The 24,225-nt window shown below is 51.4% G+C and overlaps 1 protein-coding gene across 6 annotated transcripts in view; it reads right to left on the reverse strand.

Annotated features, from left to right (window-relative positions):
• The window catches only part of exoc6b (exocyst complex component 6B), a 658,566-nt gene that overhangs the window by 369,246 nt on the left and 265,095 nt on the right, over positions 1 to 24,225 (reverse strand). For 5 of the 6 annotated variants that reach the window (XM_038793134.1, XM_038793132.1, XM_038793133.1 and 2 more), the window contains exon 7: positions 22,463 to 22,639. The exons of the other annotated variant lie outside the window; for it this stretch is intronic. In XM_038793134.1, coding sequence (XP_038649062.1) covers positions 22,463 to 22,639 — 177 coding nt within the window. The remainder of the gene's footprint in view (positions 1 to 22,462; positions 22,640 to 24,225) is intronic. 6 annotated transcript variants of the gene reach the window in all.

Consider the following 24,225-nt stretch of genomic DNA (forward strand, 5'->3'; position numbering starts at 1 on the left):
AACTATAATGATGACAATAGCATCATTTAAGATGCATCTAGACAGATACATGAACGGGCGGGGAACCGAGGGAAGTAAATCCTTGGTAAATAGGCGACAGGTTTAGATAAAGGATCTGGATCGGAGCAGGCTGGCAGGGCCGAAGGGCCTGATCCTGTGCTGTAATTTTCTTTGTTCTTACCTTTAAAATGGGTTCCTCATTTTGGTGACTGAATCAAGCCAACAAAGCAAATTGCTTAATCGAAAAAGGTTTTGTCGCCCACCTTAACTCACACAGGGAGCATGGTAGCTAGCACAATTGCTTCACAGCTCCAGGGTCCCAGGTTCGATTCCCGGCTTGGGTCACTGTCTGTGCGGAGTCTGCACGTTCTCCCCGTGTCTGCATGGGTTTCCTCCGGGTGCTCCGGTTTCCTCCCACAGTCCAAAGATGTGCAGGTTAGGTGGATTGGCCATGCTAAATTGCCCTTAGTGTCCAAAATTGCCCTTAGTGTTGAGTGGGATTACTGGGTTATGGGGATAGGGTGGAGATGTGGGCTTGGGTAGGGTGCTCTTTCAAAGAGCTGGTGCAGACTCGATGGGCTGAATGACCTCCTTCTGCACTGTAAATTCTATAATTCTAATTCTATGATACACTGAAGGACACATTCACCATCTCATTTAATTGTTTCCAAAACCTTTCCAGCGAATATTCCACTGCCCCATGTAACCCAGAAATTCACTGCTCACTAAGTAGACTGTTTTCCCCATTCTGCCCTGAGATGTCAGCATCACTGATAAGACCAACATTTATTGCAAATGCAGCATTTCCCTTGTAAAGGTGATGGTGCGGCCTTCGTCAACCACTCTGGTCCATGTGGTGTAATGCTGTTAGGAAGGGGCAGTGAAGGGAAAGCAATATAGCTCCAAGTTAAGATGGTATACGGTTGGAGGGGAACCACCAGATTCCCATCATTGGATGCCCGATCCTCACAATATTGCTGCTTCCCACACCAACGGGAAGAATAGGGATTTTCTGTCACCCCCAACATGATTCGTTATTTACATCAAACAACCGTTAAGCCCATTTCCAATATATTTGGAGCTGATCAATTAATGCGTTTGCAAAGCAAATGGGAGAAAAATAAAATCATGCCATTTTTTATAAAAATGTTTCCTGCCCACCATCTTGGTCTCACTCGTTACACCTCCTTCACTAGACCCCCTTCAACTTCTCCACATCACCACCCCCAATTCGTCAACCAAAGCATTGGTCACCTCTCAACTCCCCAACACATTCTCTTCCTCTGTGAAGCGGCAAAGATAAAAGGCTGCCGACACAGGCAAGCTGTACCGGGAGCTATTGTTGTTGAATAAGTCCTGTTGGCAACTCGCATCAACACCACTTAGTGGGGGGAGAGGAGAACACAAAGGGCATTGTGCGCAGTTCATCCGCCCTTTCATCTTGCGGAAGATGCTTGGAGGCAAAGAGCCAGCACACAGTTTAAAACTAAAGTTACTGAAGAAAGTTTCTTTTTAAAGAAGTGTTTTCTCTTCCTCCAAGCAGTAATTATAATAAAAACTGTTCTGCTCCACCTCGCTCTTGGGAGCTTGGGGGAAAAAAAGGGCTGAAAATGGCCCACTAAGTCAGACGGTAAATAATGACTGTAAATATTTATGCTGACTGGGTCACTGAATAATGAGAATACAGAGTTGGAACCTTTCCAGCCTTTCTTATGTTGCCACTCAGTTGGTAGCCTCTGGGTCAGAATGTTCAAACTCCACAGCAGGAGTTTGAGTGCGTAATGCAGGTTAGCACTGTGGCATAAGAGTGCTGCACTGCAAGAGGTATCGACTTTCAGGTAAAGCATTAAATTGAGCCCCTGTTTGCTGGTGGCCATAAAAATCTCACAGCAAAAACTTAAAGAAAAGCACCAAAGCTCCGCTGTCGTACTGGGCAAGAAGTGAACCGATCATTCATTTTATTACCATTTATTGAAGCTTACTGAGTGGAATTGGCAGCCACATTTATCTACCTAACAGGCGTCACTGAATACAAATGCATTAAATATTAAATACTTTTAGGAGTTTTAGATAAAATAAAATTTGTAATCATGCAGCATCTCCTACAACTTCATGACACCCTAAAGTACTTTATAGCTAATGAAGTACTCTTTGAAGTGTCATCAGTGGAAACGTGGCAACTAATTTATGTGCAACAAGCTTCCACAAATAATCTGATGATGACCATATCAGCAGTTTTAGGCACAAAGTTGAGGCAGACATTACAGTGAAATATTGAAGAGGTGCTGCACTGATTATCGATTGGACTTTAAATCAAGACCCCGTTTGATTTGAAGGTTAAATGTTGGCCAGGACACACGGGAAGAACTCCACAACTCTTCTTTGAATAGTGTTATGGGATTATGCACGGATCAGGATTTAAAGTCCGATCGATAATCAGTGCAGCATCTCTTCAATATTTCACTGTACTGTCAGCCTCAACTTTGCGCCCAAGTATCTGGAGTGCAAACCAGAAAGTAAAAGTGCAAAATTGAGCTCGATGATCTCAGCTAGCAAGTCAGCAATGGGCCGACAATAGGCTTCAGGTTACAGGAATAGGGAGGGGAAAACTGGACCAGTTTCCTACTTGTAATTTTAAAAATAGGATGTGAGTAACATTGGCAAGGGACGTTTACTGCCCATCCCTAGTTGTCCTGACAACTGAGCGGCTTGCTAAGCAACCTCAAAATGGTATTAAGAGTCGACCACAATGTGGGACTGGGTCAGGATGGCAGGATCAATTTTCTGAAAGACATGAGTGAGCCAGTTGGCTTTTTTAATGGCAATTTGGCAGCTTTCATGATCATTTCTTTTTGTTGCCAGACCATAAATTACCAGATTTATTGAATGCAACTTCACAAATTGCCAAGATTCAATTTGGATTTGCGCTCCCCCTGTAAGTGGAGCCGTACTCATCTGTTGTCCACAACCATTCAGCAAGGGACATTGTCTAAATGTGGGGTCAGGGTCTTCCCTATGAGGCAGCTCCACAGTCAACTGACCTGCACTCACCAGAACGACACTGGCCTGCCCGGCAGGATGAACCAGGGGAACACTATCCCTGTTGGAAGGCAATGCCTTTGGAGGAGAAAGAGAACAAGAAAAGAGCAAACGGGATTAAAAAACTAAAATTATTAATAAGAAAAAAAGCCAATAAAATAATAAAGATGATTTTAAAAAACAGAGAAATTAGAAGAGCGCCATTTAGCTCGTCAATTCATTCTGACAGACATCGTGTTTGTTGGACTCCAAAATGTTGTTGTCGTGGTTATGTTACAGGGTCAGTAAACTGGGTGAATAATCCAGACAGCAGGAGTTCAAATCCCAGCCGAGTAGTAAGAGAATCTTATTTCAGATTCAGTTGGATTATTGTTGAAATCCAGACTGTTTACAAAGGAAAACCTGCCACCTGTACCTGGTCTGATTAGCCGGTAACTGGTTTATTTCCGCCGTGACTTAGCAAACCATTCAGATGTATTAAACACTTACAAGGAAAAACAAATTCCTGGAACAGTCGCATGGGAACACCTTCCCCCCACACACTGCAACAATTCAAGGGCCGGCACAGAGGCAGTGGTTAGCACTGTTGCCCCACAGTGCTAGGGACCCAGATTCAATTCCGGTCTTGGGTGGAGTTTGTATGTTGTCCCCTTGTCTGAGTGGATTTCTTCCGGGTGCTCCACTTGGCCATGCTAAATTGGTGGATTGGCCATGCTAAATTGCCCTTTAGTGTCCAACGGTTAGTGGGATTACGGGGATAGGACGGGGAGTGGAACCAGGTAGGGTGCTCTTTCAGAAGGTTGGTGCAGACTCAACGGGCCGAATGGCCTCATTCTGCTCTGCAGAGGATTCTATGAAGATCAAGACGCGCTAACACTTTTTCTGGACCCCGAAGGATGGAAATAAATGCCAACGGTTGATTGGTTGCAGTTCACCTGTGACAGTCACAAAGTCCAACAAAATCGTGCACCAGACATGGAAAAACTCTGTGGCAACCACAATCCCAAATGAAAATTTAAGCCATACGCAGAGCTCCGATAGATATTTGGAGCTGAATGACCTGCTTCTGCACTGTAAATGCTTTGTGAGTCTCTGCAAATAACTTCGGACACAGTAATTACTTAGAAATGCAATGACTCTTCTGAAGATAAATTTACCCTGATACTCTCCAATCCTTATTCAAAGCAGACAGGCAGTCACCTCATTTATCAAATAATTTACATTATTTAACATGGCAACAATACTTTCTGGAAGATGCAATGCATCTACTATTTGGACAAACTTAACTGCTTCCAAATTAAACCTCATCTCAGTGCTTGCCGATAAATTAAACTGGGGTTGCCACATGAAAAGTTAAACAACCTGCTACATCCACATCTTTCACAGACTTGAAAGACCTGAATGAACCACATCTTCCCTCAGTCCCCCTGGCACCAATTCAGTCATCCAATTTTCAAAATTTGGGACTTTTAAGTCCTGAAATCAGCCTTGTCGCTCTCGGAGTCCTTTCCAAGGCAGGGTGCCCAAAACTTCTCCCACTATTCCAGCTGCAACCTCATCAATCATCCACTAGGCTAAAGTTACCTGGTCTGATTTATAAGCAAATGTCCCCAAGATGTTACGTTTCTCAGGGGTTGATTAATATCATGTGTTACACATCAGAAACCCCACCATTCTCACGCATACACACATTAAGAGTATAACCTTTTGTACAGGAGGAGAAGGTAATTGAAGCAACACTTTCCATGCAGAAGAATACTTCATCCATCAGATGGCAGACCAACACCAATGACGCAGAAGTCCACTTCACAGGTTAATCTTGTTCCTCCAGCTAAAAATTAGCTTCAGACCCATATGACGTCTGGGAGTTTAAATAGACGCTTTGAATCTTAGCTCGAGGTTTTTCGTTGCTTGCTTCTTTTTTTTTAAAAATGAAGAAAGAGCAGTGTTTATATAATGCGCCAAAGTGTTTCATAATAATAATCTTTATTGTCACAAGTAGGCTTATATTATACACCGCAATGAAGTTACTGTGAAAATTCCCCAGTCACCACACTCTGGCGCCTGTTCGGGTACACGGAGGGAGAATTCAGAATGTCCAATTTGCTGAACAAGCACGTCTTTCGGCACCTGTGGGAGGAAACCGGTGCACCTGGAGGAAAGCCACGCAGACACAGGGAGAACATGCAAACTCCACACAGACAGTGACCCAAGCCGGGAATCGAACCTGGGACCCTGGTCTGTGAAGCTACAGTGCTAACCACTGTGCTACTATGCCACCCTTTTCACAGCCGATACAATATCTTTGAAGTGTAGTCACTTACTCACTTACTATAATGAGAGAAATATGTTAAATAATTTACAAATAGCAAGATCCCACAGCTCGTGACAAAAGAAGCTTGTGACAAAAGAGACTAGAATATCTGTTTTTAATAACGTTGGTTCAGAAGTAACTATTAGCCAGAATATCAAATATAGTTGCTCTTCTTTGAAAAGTCCAAAAGGATGTTTAACATCCACCTCTTGAGGGCAAAGGAGATCTTTATTTATCTCAAAGACAGCGCCTTTGACAGTAGCACACTCCCTCGGTAGTGCAGTGACATGTGCATCGAGATTACATGTTCAAGTCTCTGGAGTGGGACTTGAACCTAGAATCTTTGGGCAGCACGGTAGCACAGTGGTTAGCACAATTGCTTCACAGCTCCAGGGTCCCAGGTTCGATTCCCGGCTTGGGTCACTGTCTGTGCGGAGTCTACACGTTCTCCTCGTATTTGCGTAGGTTTCCTCCGGGTGCTCCGGTTTCCTCCCACAGTCCAAAGATGTGCAGGTTAGGTGGATTGGCCATGCTAAATTGCCCTTAGTGTCGGGTGGGGTTACTGGGTTATGGGAATAGGGTGGAGGTGTGGACTTGGGTGGGGTGCTCTTTCCAAGAGACGGTGCAGACTTGATGGGCTGAATGGCCTCCTTCTGCACTGTAAATTCTATGATCTTCTGTCTCAGAGGCAAGAGTGTTACCGTCAAACCCAAATGGAAAAGCTAGGACCAAGAGGAGAATATGTTCTTCAGGACACCAGACAGATAATTTCATGAATATGCTGCATCAGTTGGAAAACCAATGAAAAATGTGTGGTCTGATGAACAGTTTGTGTTAGAACGGAAACCACCACCGAACTACAGGGTTGATGGAATCAGCTTTTAAAAAGTAGCATGATGCCAAATGAAAATCTTCCTCTCTTAACAAATAAGGCACAACAAACTGAATGATTTTATTACATTTTCCTTACAATTTGAAGTGGTCAGAGTTAAAATATTGAAGCTTCTCACCAGTATACATACAATAGCCTTTGCATCATTAGGTTATGCTGTGGTGCCCTCTGTGGCCAATTGGAAAGATGCACCACTGGGTGAAGGAATAGAACCACATTAAAGACAGGAGAACCTATATTAAACTGCCCAGCCTGATAGGAATGAGCCCATTCCAGCGAAGTTCGTCTGCTATCAGCTAGTTTTTTTTTGTTTTATTATTCATTTACTGAACGTGGGCATCGCTGGTTCGGCTAACTTTTATTACTCACCCCTAATGCTGTTAGGTGAATTAGACATTCTGAATTCTCCCTCTGTGTACCCAAACACGCGCCGGAGTGTGGTGACTAGGAGATTTTCACAGTAACTTCATTCCCATGTACTTACATTACAAAAGGGGCTTTTCACAGTAACTTCATTGAAGCCTACTTGTGACAATAAGCGATTATTATTATTGTGACAATAATAAAGATTATTATTGTCTGCGATGTGATACTGAGTTGCCTTCTTGAAGCACTGCAGTCCCTGTGATGTAGGTCCATCCACAGTGCTGTTAAATTATTTTGATATTGTTCCTGATCAGGATGGTGAGTGACTTGGAGGGGAATGTCCAGGAGATGATGTTCCAATGCATCGAGTGCCTTTGTCATTAAATGGTGCACAGTGTGTTGAGGTAGAGCAAGAGAATGTTTGTGGATAAGGTGTCATCAAGCAGGCTTATTTGTCCTGGATGTTATCGAGCTTCTTGAGAGTTGTTGCAGCTGCACTAAAGCGGATAGTCCACCATACTCCTGACTTGTGCCTTGTAGATGGTGGACAGGCTTTGGGGGGGGGGGGGGGGAATCCAAAGGTCCCAGTTGAGGCCGTACTCGTGTGAGAAACTTGGCTATAAGTTTCTGCTCAGCGATTCAGGACGCGCGACAACGCAGAATTGCAATTCACACCTCTTTAACCTGTGGTTACCCCTCTCTCTGGCTCTGTAAAGACTTAATTACCTGCAAATACTCGCATTCAAAGTATCGTCTTGCATCTTTGACTTTGTCTACATAAATGTTTCTGGAACCGACCTCTTCATTCGCCTCAGGAAGGAGCAGTGCTCTGAAAGCTACTGATTTGAAACAAACCTGTTGGACTTTAACCTGGTGTTGTAAGACTTCTTACTGTGCCCACCCCAGTCCAATGACGTCATCATCATCAAAAGACAAGGAAGCTGGTTAGATTCTCTTATATTGGAGACAGTCATTGCCTGGTATTTGTCCAGCACAAATGTTACTTTCAACTTATTGGCCCAAAACCTGTTGTCCAGGTTTTGTGCATCCGGGCATGGACTGCTTCAGCATCTGAAGATTTGCGAATGGTACTGAAGATTGTGCAGTCATCAGCAAACATCCCTACTTCTGTCCTTATTATGGAGGGAAATTGATCAAGCAGCTAAAGATTGTTGAGTCCAGACCAGGCATTTTCAAAGTCGGGGTCGCGACCCAAGGTTCGCAGTGCTCCCCATTGCGCAAATTTGTACGCAAGAGCTGCAGCAGCCGGCTTTTAACAATGCCGGTTGCGAGCGGCCTTCAAAATGACACCCGTGACCATATTTCAAAAATGCGGGCACACTGCGCATGCGTGCCCGCACATCGGTGCGCCTGCGCTGAACCACCGTGGTCAGAGAGAGAGAGACGGAGTCAGAGAGAGACGGAGTCAGAGAGAGAGAGAGAGAGAGAGAGAGAGATGGAATCAGAAAGAGAGAGAGACAAAGTCAGAGAGAGAGGGACGGAGTCAGAGAGAGAGAGACGGAGTCAGAGAGAGAGAGACGGAGTCAGAGAGAGAGAGACTGAGTCAGAGAGAGAGAGAGACTGAGTCAGAGAGAGAGAGACGGAGTCAGAGAGAGAGAGACTGAGTCAGAGAGAGAGAGACGGAGTCAGAGAGAGAGAGACAAAGTCAGAGAGAGAGGGACGGAGTCAGAGAGAGAGAGAGACTGAGTCAGAGAGAGAGAGAGACTGAGTCAGAGAGAGAGAGAGACTGAGTCAGAGAGAGAGAGACGGAGTCAGAGAGAGAGAGACGGAGTCAGAGAGAGAGAGACGGAGTCAGAGAGAGAGAGACGGAGTCAGAGAGAGAGAGACGGAGTCAGAGAGAGAGAGACGGAGTCAGAGAGAGAGAGATGGAGTCAGAGAGAGAGAGACGGAGTCAGAGAGAGAGAGAGGGGGGTCAGAGAGAGAGAGACGGAGTCAGAGAGAGACAGAGTCAGAGAGAGAGAGAGGGGGTCACAGAGAGAGAGACGGAGTCAGAGAGAGACAGAGTCAGAGAGAGAGAGAGAGAGAGACAGGGGGTCAGAGAGAGAGAGAGAGAGAGGGGGTCAGAGAGAGAGAGACGGAGTCAGAGAGAGAGAGAGGGGGGTCAGAGAGAGAGAGACGGAGTCAGAGAGAGACAGAGTCAGAGAGAGAGAGAGGGGGTCACAGAGAGAGAGACGGAGTCAGAGAGAGACAGAGTCAGAGAGAGAGAGAGAGAGAGAGGGGGGGTCAGAGAGAGAGAGAGAGGGGGGGTCAGAGAGAGAGAGAGAGGGGGTCAGAGAGAGAGAGACAGAGTCAGAGAGAGAGAGAGAGAGGGGGGGGTCAGAGAGCGAGAGAGGGAGTCAGAGAGCGAGAGAGAGAGTCAGAGAGCGAGAGAGGGAGTCAGAGAGCAAGAGTGGGAGTCAGAGAGCGAGAGAGAGGGAGTCAGAGAGAGAGAGAGAGGGAGTCAGAGAGCGAGAGAGAGAGTCAGAGAGCGAGAGAGGGAGTCAGAGAGCGAGAGAGGGCGTCAGAGAGCGAGAGAGAGGGAGTCAGAGAGAGAGAGAGAGGGAGTCAGAGAGCGAGAGAGAGAGTCAGAGAGCGCGAGAGAGGGAGTCAGAGAGCGAGAGAGGGAGTCAGAGAGAGAGAGAGAGAGGGAGTCAGAGAGCGAGAGAGAGAGAGTCAGAGAGCGAGAGAGAGAGTCAGAGAGCGAGAGAGAGAGTCAGAGAGCGAGAGAGAGGGAGTCAGAGAGCGAGAGAGAGAGTCAGAGAGCGAGAGAGGGAGTCAGAGAGAGAGAGAGTCAGAGAGCGAGAGAGACAGTCAGAGAGCGAGAGAGATAGTCAGAGAGCGAGAGAGAGGGAGTCAGAGAGCGAGAGAGGGAGTCAGAGAGCGAGAGAGGGAGTCAGAGAGCGAGAGTCAGAGAGCGAGAGTCAGAGAGCGAGAGAGGGAGTCAGAGAGCGAGAGAGAGAGTCTGAGAGCGAGAGAGAGAGAGCGAGAGAGAGAGAGAGTCAGAGAGCGAGAGAGAGTCAGAGAGCGAGAGAGAGAGTCAGAGAGCGAGAGAGAGTCAGAGAGCGAGAGAGAGAGTCAGAGAGCGAGAGAGAGAGTCAGAGAGCGAGAGAGAGAGTCAGAGAGCGAGAGAGAGAGTCAGAGAGCGAGAGAGTCAGAGAGCGACAGAGTCAGAGAGCGATAGAGAGGGAGTCAGAGAGCGAGAGAGAGTCAGAGAGCGAGAGAGAGAGTCAGAGAGCGAGAGAGAGAGTCAGAGAGCGAGAGAGAGAGTCAGAAAACGAGAGAGGGAGTCAGAAAACGAGAGAGGGAGTCAGAGAGCGAGAGAGGGAGTCAGAGAGCGAGAGAGAGGGAGTCAGAGAGCGAGAGAGGGAGTCAGAGAGCGAGAGAGGGAGTCAGAGAGCGAGAGAGAGAGTCAGAGAGCGAGAGAGAGGGGGGTCAGAGAGCGAGAGAGAGAGTCAGAGAGCGAGAGAGAGAGAGTCAGAGAGCGAGAGAGTCAGAGAGCGAGAGAGAGAGTCAGAGAGCGAGAGAGGGAGTCAGAGAGCGAGAGAGAGGGAGTCAGACAGCAAGAGAGAGAGAGTCAGAGAGCGAGAGAGGGAGTCAGAGAGCGAGAGAGAGAGTCAGAGAGCGAGAGAGAGGGAGTCAGAGAGCGAGAGTCAGAGAGCGAGAGACGGACGGACAGACGGACAGGGAGGGGGACGGACAGAGAGAGAGACGGACAGAGAGAGAGACGGATAGAGAGAGGGACGGAGGGACAGATGAACGGAGGGACGAAAGGACAGAGGGACGAAAGGACAGAGGGACGAAAGGACAGAGGGACGAAAGGACAGAGGGACGAAAGGACAGAGGGACGAAAGGACAGAGGGACGAAAGGACAGAGGGACGAAAGGACAGAGGGACGAAAGGACAGAGGGACGAAAGGACAGAGGGACGAAAGGACAGAGGGACGGTCGGGACAGAGGGACGGTCGGGACAGAGGGACGGTCGGGACAGAGGGACGGGCGGGCAGGGGGACGGGCGGGCAGGGGACGGGCGGCAGGGGGACGGCGGGCAGGGGACGGGCGGGCAGGGGGAACGGGCGGGGCAGGGGGAACGGGCGGGCAGGGGGACGGGCGGGCGAGGGGGACGGGCGGGCAGGGGGACGGGCGGGCAGGGGGACGGGCGGGCAGGGGGACGGGCGGGCAGGGGGACGGGCGGGCAGGGGGACGGGCGGGGCAGGGGGACGGGCGGGCAGGGGGACGGGCGGGCAGGGGGACGGGCGGGCAGGGGGACGGGCGGGCAGGGGGACGGGCGGGCAGGGGGACGGGCGGGCAGGGGGACGGGCGGGCAGGGGGACGGGCGGGCAGGGGGACGGGCGGGCAGGGGACGGGCGGGCAGGGGGACGGGCGGGCAGGGGGACGGGCGGGCAGGGGGACGGGCGGGCCGAGGGGACGGCGGGCAGGGGGACGGGCGGGCAGGGGGGACCGGGCGGGCAGGGGGACGGCGGGCAGGGGACGGGCGGGCAGGGGGACGGGCGGGCAAGGGGGACGGGCGTGCAGGGGGAGGACAGGGCGGGCAGGGGGACGGGGGGGCGGCAGGGGGACGGGCGTGCGAGGGGGACTGGCGGGCAGGGGACGGGCGGGCAGGGGGACCGTGCGGGCAGGGGGGACGGCGGGCAGGGGGTTCGGGGCGTGCAAAGGTGGGACCGGGCGGGCAGGGGGACGGAGCGGGCAGGGGGACGGGGCGGGCAGGGGGACGGCGGGCAGGGGGACGGAGCGGGCAAGGGGGACGGGCGGGCAGGGGGACGGGCGGGCAGGGGTACGGGCCGGGCAGGGGGACGGGCGGGCCAGGGGGACGGGCGGGCAGGGGGACGGGCGGGCAGGGGGGACGGCGGGCAGTGGGGAACGGGTGGGACAGGGGGGACTGGGCGGTCAGCGGGGAACGGGCGGGCAGGGGGACGGGCGGTGGCGAGAGGGGACGGGCGGGCAGGGGGACACGGGCGGGCCAGGGGGTACGGGCGGGCCAGGGGTGAAAAACGGGCGGGCAGGGGGACGGGGCGGGGGCAGGGGGACGGGCGCGAGCAGGGGGGACGGGCGGGGGCAGGGGGTACGGGCGGGCAGGGGGGACGGGCGGGCAGGGGGACGGGCGGGCAGGGGGACGGCGGGCAGGGGGACGGGCGGGCAGGGGGACGGGCGGGCAGGGGGACGGGCGGGCAGGGGGACGGGCGGGCAGGGGGACGGGCGGCAGGGGGACGGGCGGGCAGGGGGACGGGCGGGCAGGGGGGACGGGCGGGCAGGGGGACGGCGGGCAGGGGGACGGTGCGGGGCAGGGGGACGGGCGGGCAGGGGGACGGGCGGGCAGGGGGACGGGCGGGCAGGGGGACGGGCGGGCAGGGGGACGGGCGGGCAGGGGGACGGGCGGGCAGAGGGACGGGCGGGCAGAGGGACGGGCGGGCAGAGGGACGGGCGGGCAGAGGGACGGGCGGGCAGAGGGACGGGCGGGCAGAGGGACGGGCGGGCAGAGGGACGGGCGGGCAGAGGGACGGGCGGGCAGAGGGACGGGCGGGCAGAGGGACGGGCGGGCAGAGGGACGGGCGGGCAGAGGGACGGGCGGCAGAGGGACGGGCGGGCAGAGGGACGGGCGGGCAGAGGGACGGGCGGGCAGAGGTACGGCGGGCAGAGGGACGGGGCGGGCAGAGGGACGGGCGGGCAGAGGGGACGGGCGGGGCAGAGGGACGGCGGGCAGAGGGACGGGCGGGCAGAGGGACGGGCGGGGCAAGGGACGGGCGGGCAGAGGGACGGGCGGGCAGAGGGACGGGGCGGGCAGAGGGGACCGGGCGGGGGCAGAGGGACGGGCGGGCAGAGGGACGGGCGGGCAGAGGGACGGGCGGGGCAGAGGGACGGGCGGGCAGAGGGACGGGCGGGCAGAGGGACGGGCGGGCGAGGGACGGGCGGGCAGAAGGGACGGGCGGGGCAGAGGACGGGCGGGCAGGGGGACGGGCGGGCAGAGGGACGGGCGGGCAGAGGGACGGGGCGGCAGAGGGACGGCGGGCAGAGGGACGGCGGGCAGAGGGACGGCGCAGGGACGGCGGGCAGAGGGACGGGCGTGCAGAGGACGGGCGGGCAGAGGACGGGCGGGCAGAGGTACGGGCGGCAGAGGGGACGGGCGGGCAGAGAGGGACGGGCGGGCATGAGGGACGGGCGGGCAGATGGACGGGCGGCAGAGGGACGGGCGGGCAGAGGGACGGGCGGGCAGAGGGACCGGGGCGGGCAGAGGACGGCGAGGCAGAGGGACGGGCCCCCCCGGGCAGAGGGAACGGGCGGGCAGAGGGACGGGCGGGCATGAGGGACGGCGGCAGAGGGACGGGCGGGCAGAGGGACAGGCGGACGGAGGGACGGCGGACGGAGGGACAGAGGGACAGGCGGACAGAGGGACAGGCGGACAGAGGGACAGGCGGACAGAGGGACAGGCGGACAGAGGGACAGGCGGACAGAGGGACAGGCGGACAGAGGGACAGGCGGACAGAGGGACAGGCGGACAGAGGGACAGGCGGACAGAGGGACAGGCGGACAGAGGGACAGGCGGCAGAGGACAGGCGGTGCAGAGGGACAGGGCGGGCAGAGGGACAGGCGGGCAGAGGGACAGGCGGGCAGAGGGACAGGCGGGCAGAGGGACAGGCGGGCAGAGGGACAGGCGGGCAGAGGGACAGGCGGGCAGAGGGACAGGCGGGCAGAGGGACAGGCGGGCAGAGGGACAGGCGGCAGAGGGACAGGCGGGCAGAGGGACAGGCGGGCAGAGGGACAGGCGGGCAGAGGGACAGGCGGGCAGAGGGACAGGGGGGCAGAGGGACAGGCGGGCAGAGGGACAGGCGGGCAGAGGGACAGGCGGGCAGAGGGACAGGCGGGCAGAGGGACAGGCGGGCAGAGGGACAGGCGGGCAGAGGGACAGGCGGGCAGAGGGACAGGCGGGCAGAGGGACAGGCGGGCAGAGGGGCAGGCGGGCAGAGGGACAGGCGGGCAGAGGGACAGGCGGGCAGAGGGACAGGCGGGCAGAGGGACAGGCGGGCAGAGGGACAGGCGGGCAGAGGGACAGGCGGGCAGAGGGACAGGCGGGCAGAGGGACAGGCGGGCAGAGGGACAGGCGGGCAGAGGGACAGGCGGGCAGAGGGACAGGCGGGCAGAGGGACAGGCGGGCAGAGGGACAGGCGGGCAGACGGACAGGCGGGCAGAGGGACAGGCGGGCAGAGGGACAGGCGGACAGAGGGACAGGCGGACAGAGGGACAGGCGGACAGAGGGACAGGCGGACAGAGGGACAGGCGGGCAGAGCGACAGGCGGACAGAGGGACAGGCGGACAGAGGGACAGGCGGACAGAGGGACAGGCGGACAGGCAGACAGAGGGACATGCAGACAGAGGAACAGGTGGGCAGAGAGACAGGAGGACAGAGAGACAGGCGGGCAGAGAGACAGGCGGGCAGAGAGACAGGCGGGCAGAGAGACAGGCGGACAGAGGGACAGACAGACAGAGGGACAGAGACGTGGCCACCAATGATGTAGCCATTAAGATTAGGATGCTCAAGAGACAAGACCTGAGGAATGCAAATATCTAAGCACGTTCTGCGGCTGGAATGTGGCTGGAATAAATTACCGAAGTAGACAGGGGACAAGGCAAGAAAGGGATTTTTAAAAAAAGTTGAGAATTTTTAAATTAAGGTTTTACCGGGAGCCAATGTAGGTGATAAATACAGAGCTGATGGAGAACAGGACCATCGGGAGAGTTAGGTGGAGGATGAACTCAAGATTGTGGAGGGTGTAAGATGGAATGTCAAACAGGAATATATTGAAATAGGCATGCATACAGGTAACAAAGTCATGGATAAGGGTTTCAGCAGATAAGGATAGGCATAGTCACAGTTGACTATTGTTTGAGAGGTGGAAATAGATTATCTCAGTAATGCTACATGGTTAACTCTTAATTGCCCGTACGTCACTCAGTTGTTGCAAACAGTTGTTCACGAAGGCATGACACCACCTTCAAATTGGGGCGCTCAATGTATGCCAACCTGACACACGTCGAGAATGGAAAAGTATAATCCCAACTCGATGCATGCTCCCAGCTCGATGCAAGTATTGCTGTATCTTTGCTTTCAACTTGACACATTTTGCCGCGATATTCCTTGGGGGAAAAAAGGTAAAAAGCAGAATTTTTTCCCATTCTCTCTCTTTTTGAAGCTGTTAAGGATTTCACTAATTACAGTTGCGAACTCTGAGGAATAGTCATTGTGGTTACAAAGCCGTCTCTGAAGTAATTTAAAACAGCACCGAATGATTGTCAGCTGTCCAGCTGCGAACATGGAAAGGTGACATCTGGTTCACTGCATTTTTCGCTAATACTTTCCTTCGTCTTACTGCCAATAGATCGAGGCTGAGAAAGTTTGAGTGAAATAAACTCCCTTTACAACCTGGAGCACTCCAGCCACTAAAGCTGGTAAAACTTTTCAAGACTTCTTTTTCCTATCATCAACGAGGCATGGGGGAGGAGTAGAAAAAAACAAGATGCGTGAGGCAGACAGAGCGAGCCTGTAAAAGGGCGCAAGTGAGCGAGCAAGATTGAGCAAGAGTGAGCAAGACTGTGCACAACCGTGTGCGAGTGAGCAACTGTGCACAACTGTGTGCGAGTAAGCAAGACTGTGCACAACTGTGTGCGAGTGAACAAGACTGTGCACAACTGTGTTGTGCGAGTGAGCTCTCTAACCAGCAAATGACAAGAGAGTGTGAGAGAATCAAAGAGCACATGCCTTATTTCCCTTGAGCACATAGAGGTAAATCACCTTCTTGAACTGTTACAGTCCATGTGCTGTCAGAACACCCACAGTGCTGAGGAAGGCACTTTCAGGATTTTGACTCTGCGACAGTGAAGAAAGACTGCTATAGTTCAAAGTCAGAGTGTTGCGTGGCTTGGACGGGAACTTCCAGGTTGTGATGTTCCCACGTTTCTGCTGCCCTTTATCCTACTCGGTGGTCGGTCGCTGTCAAAAGAGCCTTGGCAAGTTGCTGCAGTGCATCTTGTTCACGGTACATATTCCTATTGCAGGTAGAGTGCCTGTTTAAGGTGGTGGATGGGGTGATGATCACGCTTTGCCCTGGATGGTGATGAGTTTCTCAAGTGTTGTTGCTGCTGCACTCACACAGGCAAGTGGTGCCTTGTTGATGGTGGCCAGGCTTTGGGGAGTAAGGTGGTGAGCTCTTTGCAGCAAGATTCCCAACTCCCAGGATGTTGATTGTGACAGGTTTGGAAATGGAAATGCCATTGAATGCCATGGGGCGATGGTTCGATTCTCTTGGAATGTAGTCCAGGTTTTCCTACATTCATGTATGGGCTGCTTCAATGCCTCAGGAGACACGGATGATACTGAACAGTCAGCAAACATCTGCACTTTAGGCAGAGGGACGGTCATTAATGAAGCAGCAGTATATGGTTGGGCCTGGGTCACTGCCTTGAGGAACTCCAGCAGTGATATCTGAGGGCTGAGATAACTGAGCTCCACAAACACCTTCCTTTGTGCTTGGTATAATTCCAACAAATGGGGAGTTTTCCCCTTGATTTCCATTGACTTTCAGGGAAATCAAGAGGTATGGACAGGAAATGCAAGATTAGCCACGTGGCACTGATGGGGGAGCAGGATCAATGGTTCATATGGTCTACTACGTCCTGCGCTCTTGACTTCAATTTTGCAAGGGCTCCTTGATGTCACACATGATCAAATATTGCCTTGACGTCAAGGGTACACTCTCACCTCACTTCTGGAATTCAGCTATTTTGTCCACGTTTAGATTGAAGCTGTAATAAGGTCAGGAGCTGAGTGGCCCTGGCAAAACCCTAAATCAGCAAGCAGGTTATTGGTGTGTAAATGCCACTTGAAATGAAAATCGCTTATTGTCACGAGTAGGCTTCAATGAAGTTACTGTGAAAAGCCCCTAGTCGCCACATTCCGGCGCCTGTCCGGGGAGGCTGGTACGGGAATCGAACCGTGCTGCTGGCCTGCTTGGTCTGCTTTATAAGCCAGCGATTTAGCCTTGTGAGCTAAACCAGCCCCAGCCCCAGCCCACTTAATTGAACTGTTAATGATGTCTTCCATCAATTTGCTGATAATTGAGAATAGGCAGATTGAGAATAGGCAGGTGGGGTAGAAATTGGCCGGATTAAATTTTCCTGCTTTTTGTGGGCAGGAAATAACTGAGCTATTTTCCACTTTGCCAGGTAGGTGCCAGTGCATGGGAACAGCTCAGTTAGGGGCCTGGCAAATTCTGGAACACATGCCTTCAATACTACAGCCAGAATGTTGTCAGCACCCATCGCCTTTGCAGTATCGAGAGCCTTTCCTCAGCCATTTCTCAATATGATATGGGGTGTATCGAATTACTTGAAGAGTAGCACCTGCGATGCTGGGGGCCTAGAAGGAAGGCAAAGATGGATCACCCACTTCGTACTTTTGGCTGAAGAAAGTTGCAAATACTCCATCCTTCTCTTTTGCACCTACATGCTGGGCTCCTGCATTATTGAGGATGGGAATATCTCTGGAGTCTCATCCAGCGAGTTGTTTATTTGCCCACCACCATTCATAACTGGTTGTGGCAGGAATTAAATGTTTTGATCTGATCCGTTGGGCTCTGTCGGTAACTTGATGCTTCTGCTTTTAAGCATGCAATGAGAGTGCGGGCAGGTGAGAGAGAACACAGAGCAGAGGTGGGCATCAGCAAGGGCAAGGGCGAGCATGGACTCAAGTCCCAATGCACTTTTGGCATGCAATCACTGCTGCTTTGTTAGCAAACATAGTAGCCAAGCTGCATGCAGCCAGTTTCTATAGATAGTGACAACATGAATACGCATGTAATTTGCTTTGGAAGTATCAGTTAGATCAGGGTTTTCCAAAGTGCCCGTCGTGACCCACATATGGGCTGCGGGCAGGTGTTGGGAGGGTCGCGGAGCAATTTGTTGCGCCGTTCTCGCGGAAGAAGCACCCAAAGGCCACTACTGGCGTTTTTACTGATAATGACAAACGCTGCCGCCTTTTCAAAGCAAACAAATTAGGCTGTGCGCAGTCCTCTGGCCAGAAGCGCCAGCCAAGAGCAGGTCATGCGCCCTGCACGTACACTTGACATCAAGCGCCCTCCATGTACGTGTTATTGCCGCCAAATCGCGGAGCAGAGCTGCTTCCATTTTCCAGCTACTGGCAAGGAGACTGTGAAGATGCATCATTTTCTGAAAAGTAAGAAATGGCCAGAGACCGAAATAGGTGGCAATGTACCTACTGGACTGGATTTGACAGCAGAATCTGCTGGCGAATGTTGCCCAGGAGAGTCCAGGGCAGGACAGAGAAGTGCTACTGTTTGCTCTGTACAGAGCTTCAGAGACTCTGGTTAACAGCCTACAACGAAGAATCCTAGCTCGGGAACAAAGTAGTATAAAGATAATTTGAGGTATGGTTTTGTCAATTATGCCCATGCAAATAAGGGTGCAAAGCCCGTGTGTGTTATATGCAGCAAAATACTGGCAAATGAGAGGAGAAGTTTCAGATTTTGAAAGAGAAATGTCAGGTACAAAATTTCTCTTGAAGTTGAGACCCCAGAATCAGTTATTAACTGACAGCTGACTCCAAATGAGAAGACTACACTGCTGTGCCTGAGCTGTGATACCACATTAAAAACATGGCAAAAGCCCATGAGACTTTCACCAGTCTGGAGTAGCATCTCTCAGGAGTATCCAGTGCTGAGTATAACAAGCATCTTGTTGTGATTGTGCTTCACAACGACCGACATGCGCGAGGTTGGATTTTCAATTCTCACAAAGGTGAAGACGGCACAAAGGAACTGGCTGAAATCTGCACCTGATGTGAGCATTGCCCTCTCTTCCTTTGAACCGGATTCAAGTGAGATCATTAGGACCAAGCAGGCTGCCCTGTCACATTAAAGGTAAGCGAGCGTGGCATGTGTCGCTAAGGTCGTCCGTGAAGGGTGGCTTACATGGGTGTCGAAGGCCAGCGGGTTGGCAAAAGTGGGTCCCGGGAAAAAAAAGTTTGAAAAACACTGGGTTAGAGGATCAGCCTTGTTTGGGATGAAGGGATAATCTACTCCACGTCTTCAGACAGTGGCACGGGTTCCTGAACATTCACCTGAACCAGCAGACAGGGTCTTGGCTTAACGTCCCATCTAAAAAATGGCATCTCTGACAGTACAGCACTCCTCAGTAATGCACAGAAGTGTGTATGTTGGTCTAGTGGGAAAATGTAAATGCTGCGTTGAAAATTTGAAAGGGGGGAATAATTTGATTCAGAGTAGAGTTTGAGTCTGCATGTTGTGATGTCAAAATCTGAGCACAGTGCTGACACCGATGCTCCATCCAACCTACTCCTGATCCTATTTCTTATATTCTTTAGTTTTGAATCTTGATCCAACAGCTTCTCTCAAGGTTACACAAGAAGAGAAAAGCACAAACATTACAGGCATGGAACCTCATCTACCCAGAAGAGTTCAACCAACTAATTTAATCTGCCATAAACGCTTGAAAACTACTCCCCAATTCCCAATGACATTTCACTCACTAACGTTTACACCAGCTCCATCATAGATTCCGGACTTCAAGACCTCTTCAAAATCTGACCATAAATCAAGACCGACACCAATTAGTGAGGGAGTGTTGGGCCTTTCCGATGCAAGAATAAATTGAGGTTTCTTCCCGGGAGCTGAACAGTCAAACGTCCAAGCACTTGTTCGAGCAAATGCTCCCAGTATCCAAGCTAACACTTCTCCCTCAGCCACGAAAGGATGGTCATTTATCTAATTGCCTTTTGCAAGATCTTACGATATACAAATTGGCTGCTGTTTCTGCTCACAGAACAAGTAGAAATGTGTCAGAAAATAATTAATTGGCTGTGAGATGCTTTGGGATACCCTAAGCGTGGGATAAGGGACACAAGATAAATGCAAATCAACTCTTTCCTAATCAAGTAAAGCTTAAAAATGCTTTTCCATTGCTATTTTATCGGTGACTGGCCCTCCACATATGGCAGTTCCTTGCTCACGGCACCTGAACAGCAATCATGCTCAATGAAGCTTTTGGTTATTTCTATCTACATTGATCCCAATAACCTTTAATCTTATTCTGAAACCAGATATTCATCCAGTTTTCGTCTTGAAGGAGTTTAACACAGCTCAGGTGCTTTTATTGTGAGAGCCATTTCCAGATGTCAACTACCCTACAGGCAAACCTAGTTCTTCTGATCTCTGGTATTGCTGATCTAAAGCAGATTGTTGCCATTTTGTGATTCAAGGAGGCCCATTTCCACTTTGAGAGAACCCGCGGCAGTCAATTAACACAGCGCATAACCCACAAATAAATAAATGTGCACAAATTCCAACCTGAAAAACAGTCAGTGTTAGATCAGTCCCCAAATTGAATCAATAAGGACTAAAATACATGGCACTTGCTCAGAGACAATAGTTAGAGACATAGGATGCACAGCCGAGAAACAGGCCAGTACTCAATTGATCCACTCGTGCTTATGCTCCTTCTGCCCCTCTTCATCAGGCAACGTGCCTCAATGACTTCTGTCCAGTGGCGCTGACTTCAGTCGTAATGAAGTACTTCGAGAGGTTGGTCATGAAGCGCATCACCTTCATCCTCCTAGAATGCCTTGATCCACTGCAATTCGCATACCGCCGCAAACGGTCCACAGCAGACGTCATTTCCCTGGCCCTACACTCATCCCCAGAGCATCTCAACAACAAGGACTCCTACATCAGACTCCTATTTATTGGCTACAGCTCTACCTTCAACACCATAATCCCAGCCAAGTTCATATCAAAGCTCCAAAACCTAGGACTTGGCTCTTCACTCTGCAACTGGATCCTCGACTTTCTGACCCACAGAACACAATCAGTAAAAATACACAACACCTCCTCCACAATAGCCCTCAACACCGGGACCCCACAAGGCTGCGTACTTAGCCCCCTACTCTACTCCCTGTACACACACGACTGCGTGGCAAAACTTGGTTCCAACTCCATCTACAAGTTTGCTGATGATACAACCATAGTGGGCCGGGTCTCGGATAATGACGAGTCAGAATACAGGAGGGAGATAGAGAACCTCGTGGAGTGGTGCAGCGACAAAAATCACTCCCTCAATTCCAGCAAAACTAAAGAGCCGGTCGGTGACTTAAGGAAGCAAAGTACTGTACACACCCCTGTCAGCATCAACGGGGCTGAGGTGGAGATGGTTAGCAGTTTCAAATTCCTTAGGGTACACATAACCAAAAATCTGTCCTGGTCCACCCACGTGGACGCAACCACCAAGAAAGCACAACAGCGCCTATACTTCCTCAGGAAACTAAGGAAATTTGGCACGTTCACATTAACTCTTACCAACCTTTACAGATGCACCATTGAATGCATCCTATCTGGCTGCATCACAGCCTGGTATGGCAACTGCTCGGCCCAGGATCGCAAGAAACTTCAGAGAGTCATAAACACAGCCCAGTCCATCACACGAACCTGCCTCCCATCCATGGACTCCATCTACACGTCCTGCTGCCTGGGGAAAGCAGGCAGCATAATCAAGGATCCCTCCCACCCGGCTTCCTCACTTTTCCAACTTCTTCCATCGGGCAGGAGATACAGAAGTCTGAGATCACGCACGAACAGACTCAAAAACAGCTTCTTCCCCACTGTCACCAGATTCCTAAACGACCCTCTTATGGACTGACCTCATTAACACTACACCCTGTATGCTTCACTAGATGCCGGTGCTTATGTAGTTACATTGTGGACCTTGTGTTGCCCTGTTATGTATTTTCTTTTATTTCCTTTTCTTTTCATGTGCTTAATGATCTGTTGAGCTGCTCGCAGAAAAATACTTTTCACTGTACCTCGGTACACGTGACAATAAATAAATCTAACCCAATCATCGAACCCCGGTTTTTAAAAAATATTTTTTGTGGATGTGGGCTTCGCTGACTAGGCTAGCATTTGTTGCCGATCCCTAATTGCCCTTGAGGTGATGGTGAGCTGCCTTCTTGAATAGCTGTAGTCCATGTGTTGTATGCACACCCACAGCGCCGTTAGCGAGGGAGTTCCAGGATGTTGACCCAGCAACAGTGAAAGAACAGAAGTATGTTTTAAAAGTCAGGTTGGTGACTTGGAGGGGTAGTTCCAAGTGGTGGGGTTCCCAGGTATCTGCTGCCTTTGTCCTGCTAGATGGTAGTGGTCGTGGGTTTGGAAGGTGCTGCCTAAGGAGCTTTGTGAGTTACTGCAGTGCATCTTGTAGACGGTATCCACGGCTGCTACTGTGCGTCAGTGGTGGAGGGATTGAATGTTTGTGGAAAGGGTGTCAATCAAGCGATCTGCTTTGTCCTGGGTGGATGAGCTTTTTGAGTGTTTTTGGAGCTTCACTCATCCAGGCAAGTGGAGAGTATTTCATCGCATTCCTGACTTGTGCCTTGAAGATGGTGGACAGGCTTTGGGGAGTCAGGTGGCGAGTTGCTTGTCGCAGGATTTCTAGGCTACGACCTGGTCTTGTAGCCACAGTATTTTTTGAATAGTCCAGTTCAGTTTTCGATCAATGGTAACCCCCAGGATATTGATAAGGGGAGGGGAAATTCAGTGATGGTAATGCCACTGAATCTCAAGGGCCCATAGTTTGATTTTCTCTTATTGGAGATGGTCATTGCCTGGCACTTGTGTATAACCTGCCACTTGTCAGTCCAAGTCTGGGTATTGTCCTGGTCTTGCTGCATTTGCACATGGAAGGAGTCACAAATGGCACTGAACATTATGTTGACACTCAATTGCCTTCAAAATAGCTTGGAAAATAAGTAATTACCTCCTCTTCATCTTCCTCATCTTCAACATCTAAGATTCCAGAATCTTGCTCAGACATTGGGCTGGTATTGTCCACCTCTGCGTCGAAACCAATGCCGCCATCTTTCTTCACTTTCTTTCCAGTTCCGACCTTGTGCTGCTGAGAGACGATGTTATCCAAGTTTCTCTGCTGATGGGCCTAAAATAAAACAGCAGCAATAATGCATCTTTAGATCAAGTTTACTGCACATTTTGCTGGCACACGTGCAATATTTGAATGCATATTTGAATGGACATAAATCGAAGGCCTGGCAGAGCTTCCAATGCGACAAAGCATAAGTAGAGAGCCAGCCCATTGCAATCTTCCAAAATGCCTCATAATCTCCAAATTGCTTTATGAAACATGGTCATTGTCGTAATGTGAACAAACAAAGGACAAAGAAAAGTACAGAACAGGAACAGGCCCTTCGGCCCTCCAAACCTGCGCCAACCATCTGCCCGTCTAAACTAAAACCTTCTGCACTTCCGGGGTCCGTATCCCTCTATTCCCATCCTATTCATGTATTTGTCAAGATGCCTCTTAAACGTCACCATCGTCCTTGCTTCCACCACCTCCTCCGGCAGCGAGTTCCAGGCACCCACTACCCTCTGTGTAAAAAACGTGCCTCGTACATCTCCTCCAAACTTTGCCCCACGCACCTTAAACCTATGCCCCCTAGTAATTGACCCCTCTACCCTGGGAAAAAGTCTCTGACTATCCACTCTGTCTATGCCCCTCATAATTTTGTAGACCTCTATCAGGTCGCTCCTCAACCTTCTTCGTTCCAGTCAGAACAAACCAAGTTTATTCAACCGCTCCTCAGAGCTAATGCCCTCCATATCAGGCAACATCCTGGTAAATCTCTTCTGAACCCTCTCTAAAGCCTCCACATCCTTCTGGTAGTGGCGACCAGAATTGAACACTATACTCCCAGTGTGGCCTAACTAAGGTTCTGTACAGCTGCAACATGACTTGCCAATTTTTATACTCAATGCCCCAGCCAATGAAGGCAAGCCTTCTTGACTACCTTCTCCACCTGTGTTGCCCCTTTCAGTGACCTGTGGACCTGTACACCAAGATCTCTCTGACTGTCAATACTCTTGAGGGTTCTACCATTCACTGTATATTCCCTACCTGTATTAGACCTTCCAAAATGCATCACCTCACATTTGTCAGAATTAAACTCCATCTGCCATCTCTCTGCCCAATCTAAATCCTGCTGTATCCTCTGACAGTCCTCGTTGCTATCCGCAATTCCACCAACCTTTTGTGTTGTCCGCAAACTTACTAATCAGACCAGTTACATTTTCCTCCAAATCATTTATGTATACTACAAACAGCAACGGTCCCAGCACTGATCCCTGCGGAACTAGTCACAGCCCTCCAATCAGAAAAGCACCCTTCCATTGCTACTCTCTGCCTTCTATGACCTAGCCAGTTCTGTATCCATCTTGCCAGCAAACCTCTGATCCCATGTGACTTCACCTTTTGTATCAGTCTGCCATGAGGCACCTTGTCAAAGACCTTAGAGAAGTCCATATAGGCAACATCCACTGCCCTACCTGCATCAATCATCTTTGTGACCTCCTCGAAAAACTCACGTTAGTGGGGATGGAATGAATAGAAAAGACAGCAGCCAATTTGTGCAGCGTCACTCCACAATCAGCTCTTGAATAAATGATTATGTGATCTGTTTTGTCATTGTTTGTTGGGGGGGGGATTAATGTTTGCCAGAACAATGGGAG

Source organism: Scyliorhinus canicula, chromosome 3, assembly GCF_902713615.1.
Source record: "Scyliorhinus canicula chromosome 3, sScyCan1.1, whole genome shotgun sequence".
Classification (NCBI taxonomy): Eukaryota; Metazoa; Chordata; class Chondrichthyes; order Carcharhiniformes; family Scyliorhinidae; genus Scyliorhinus; species Scyliorhinus canicula.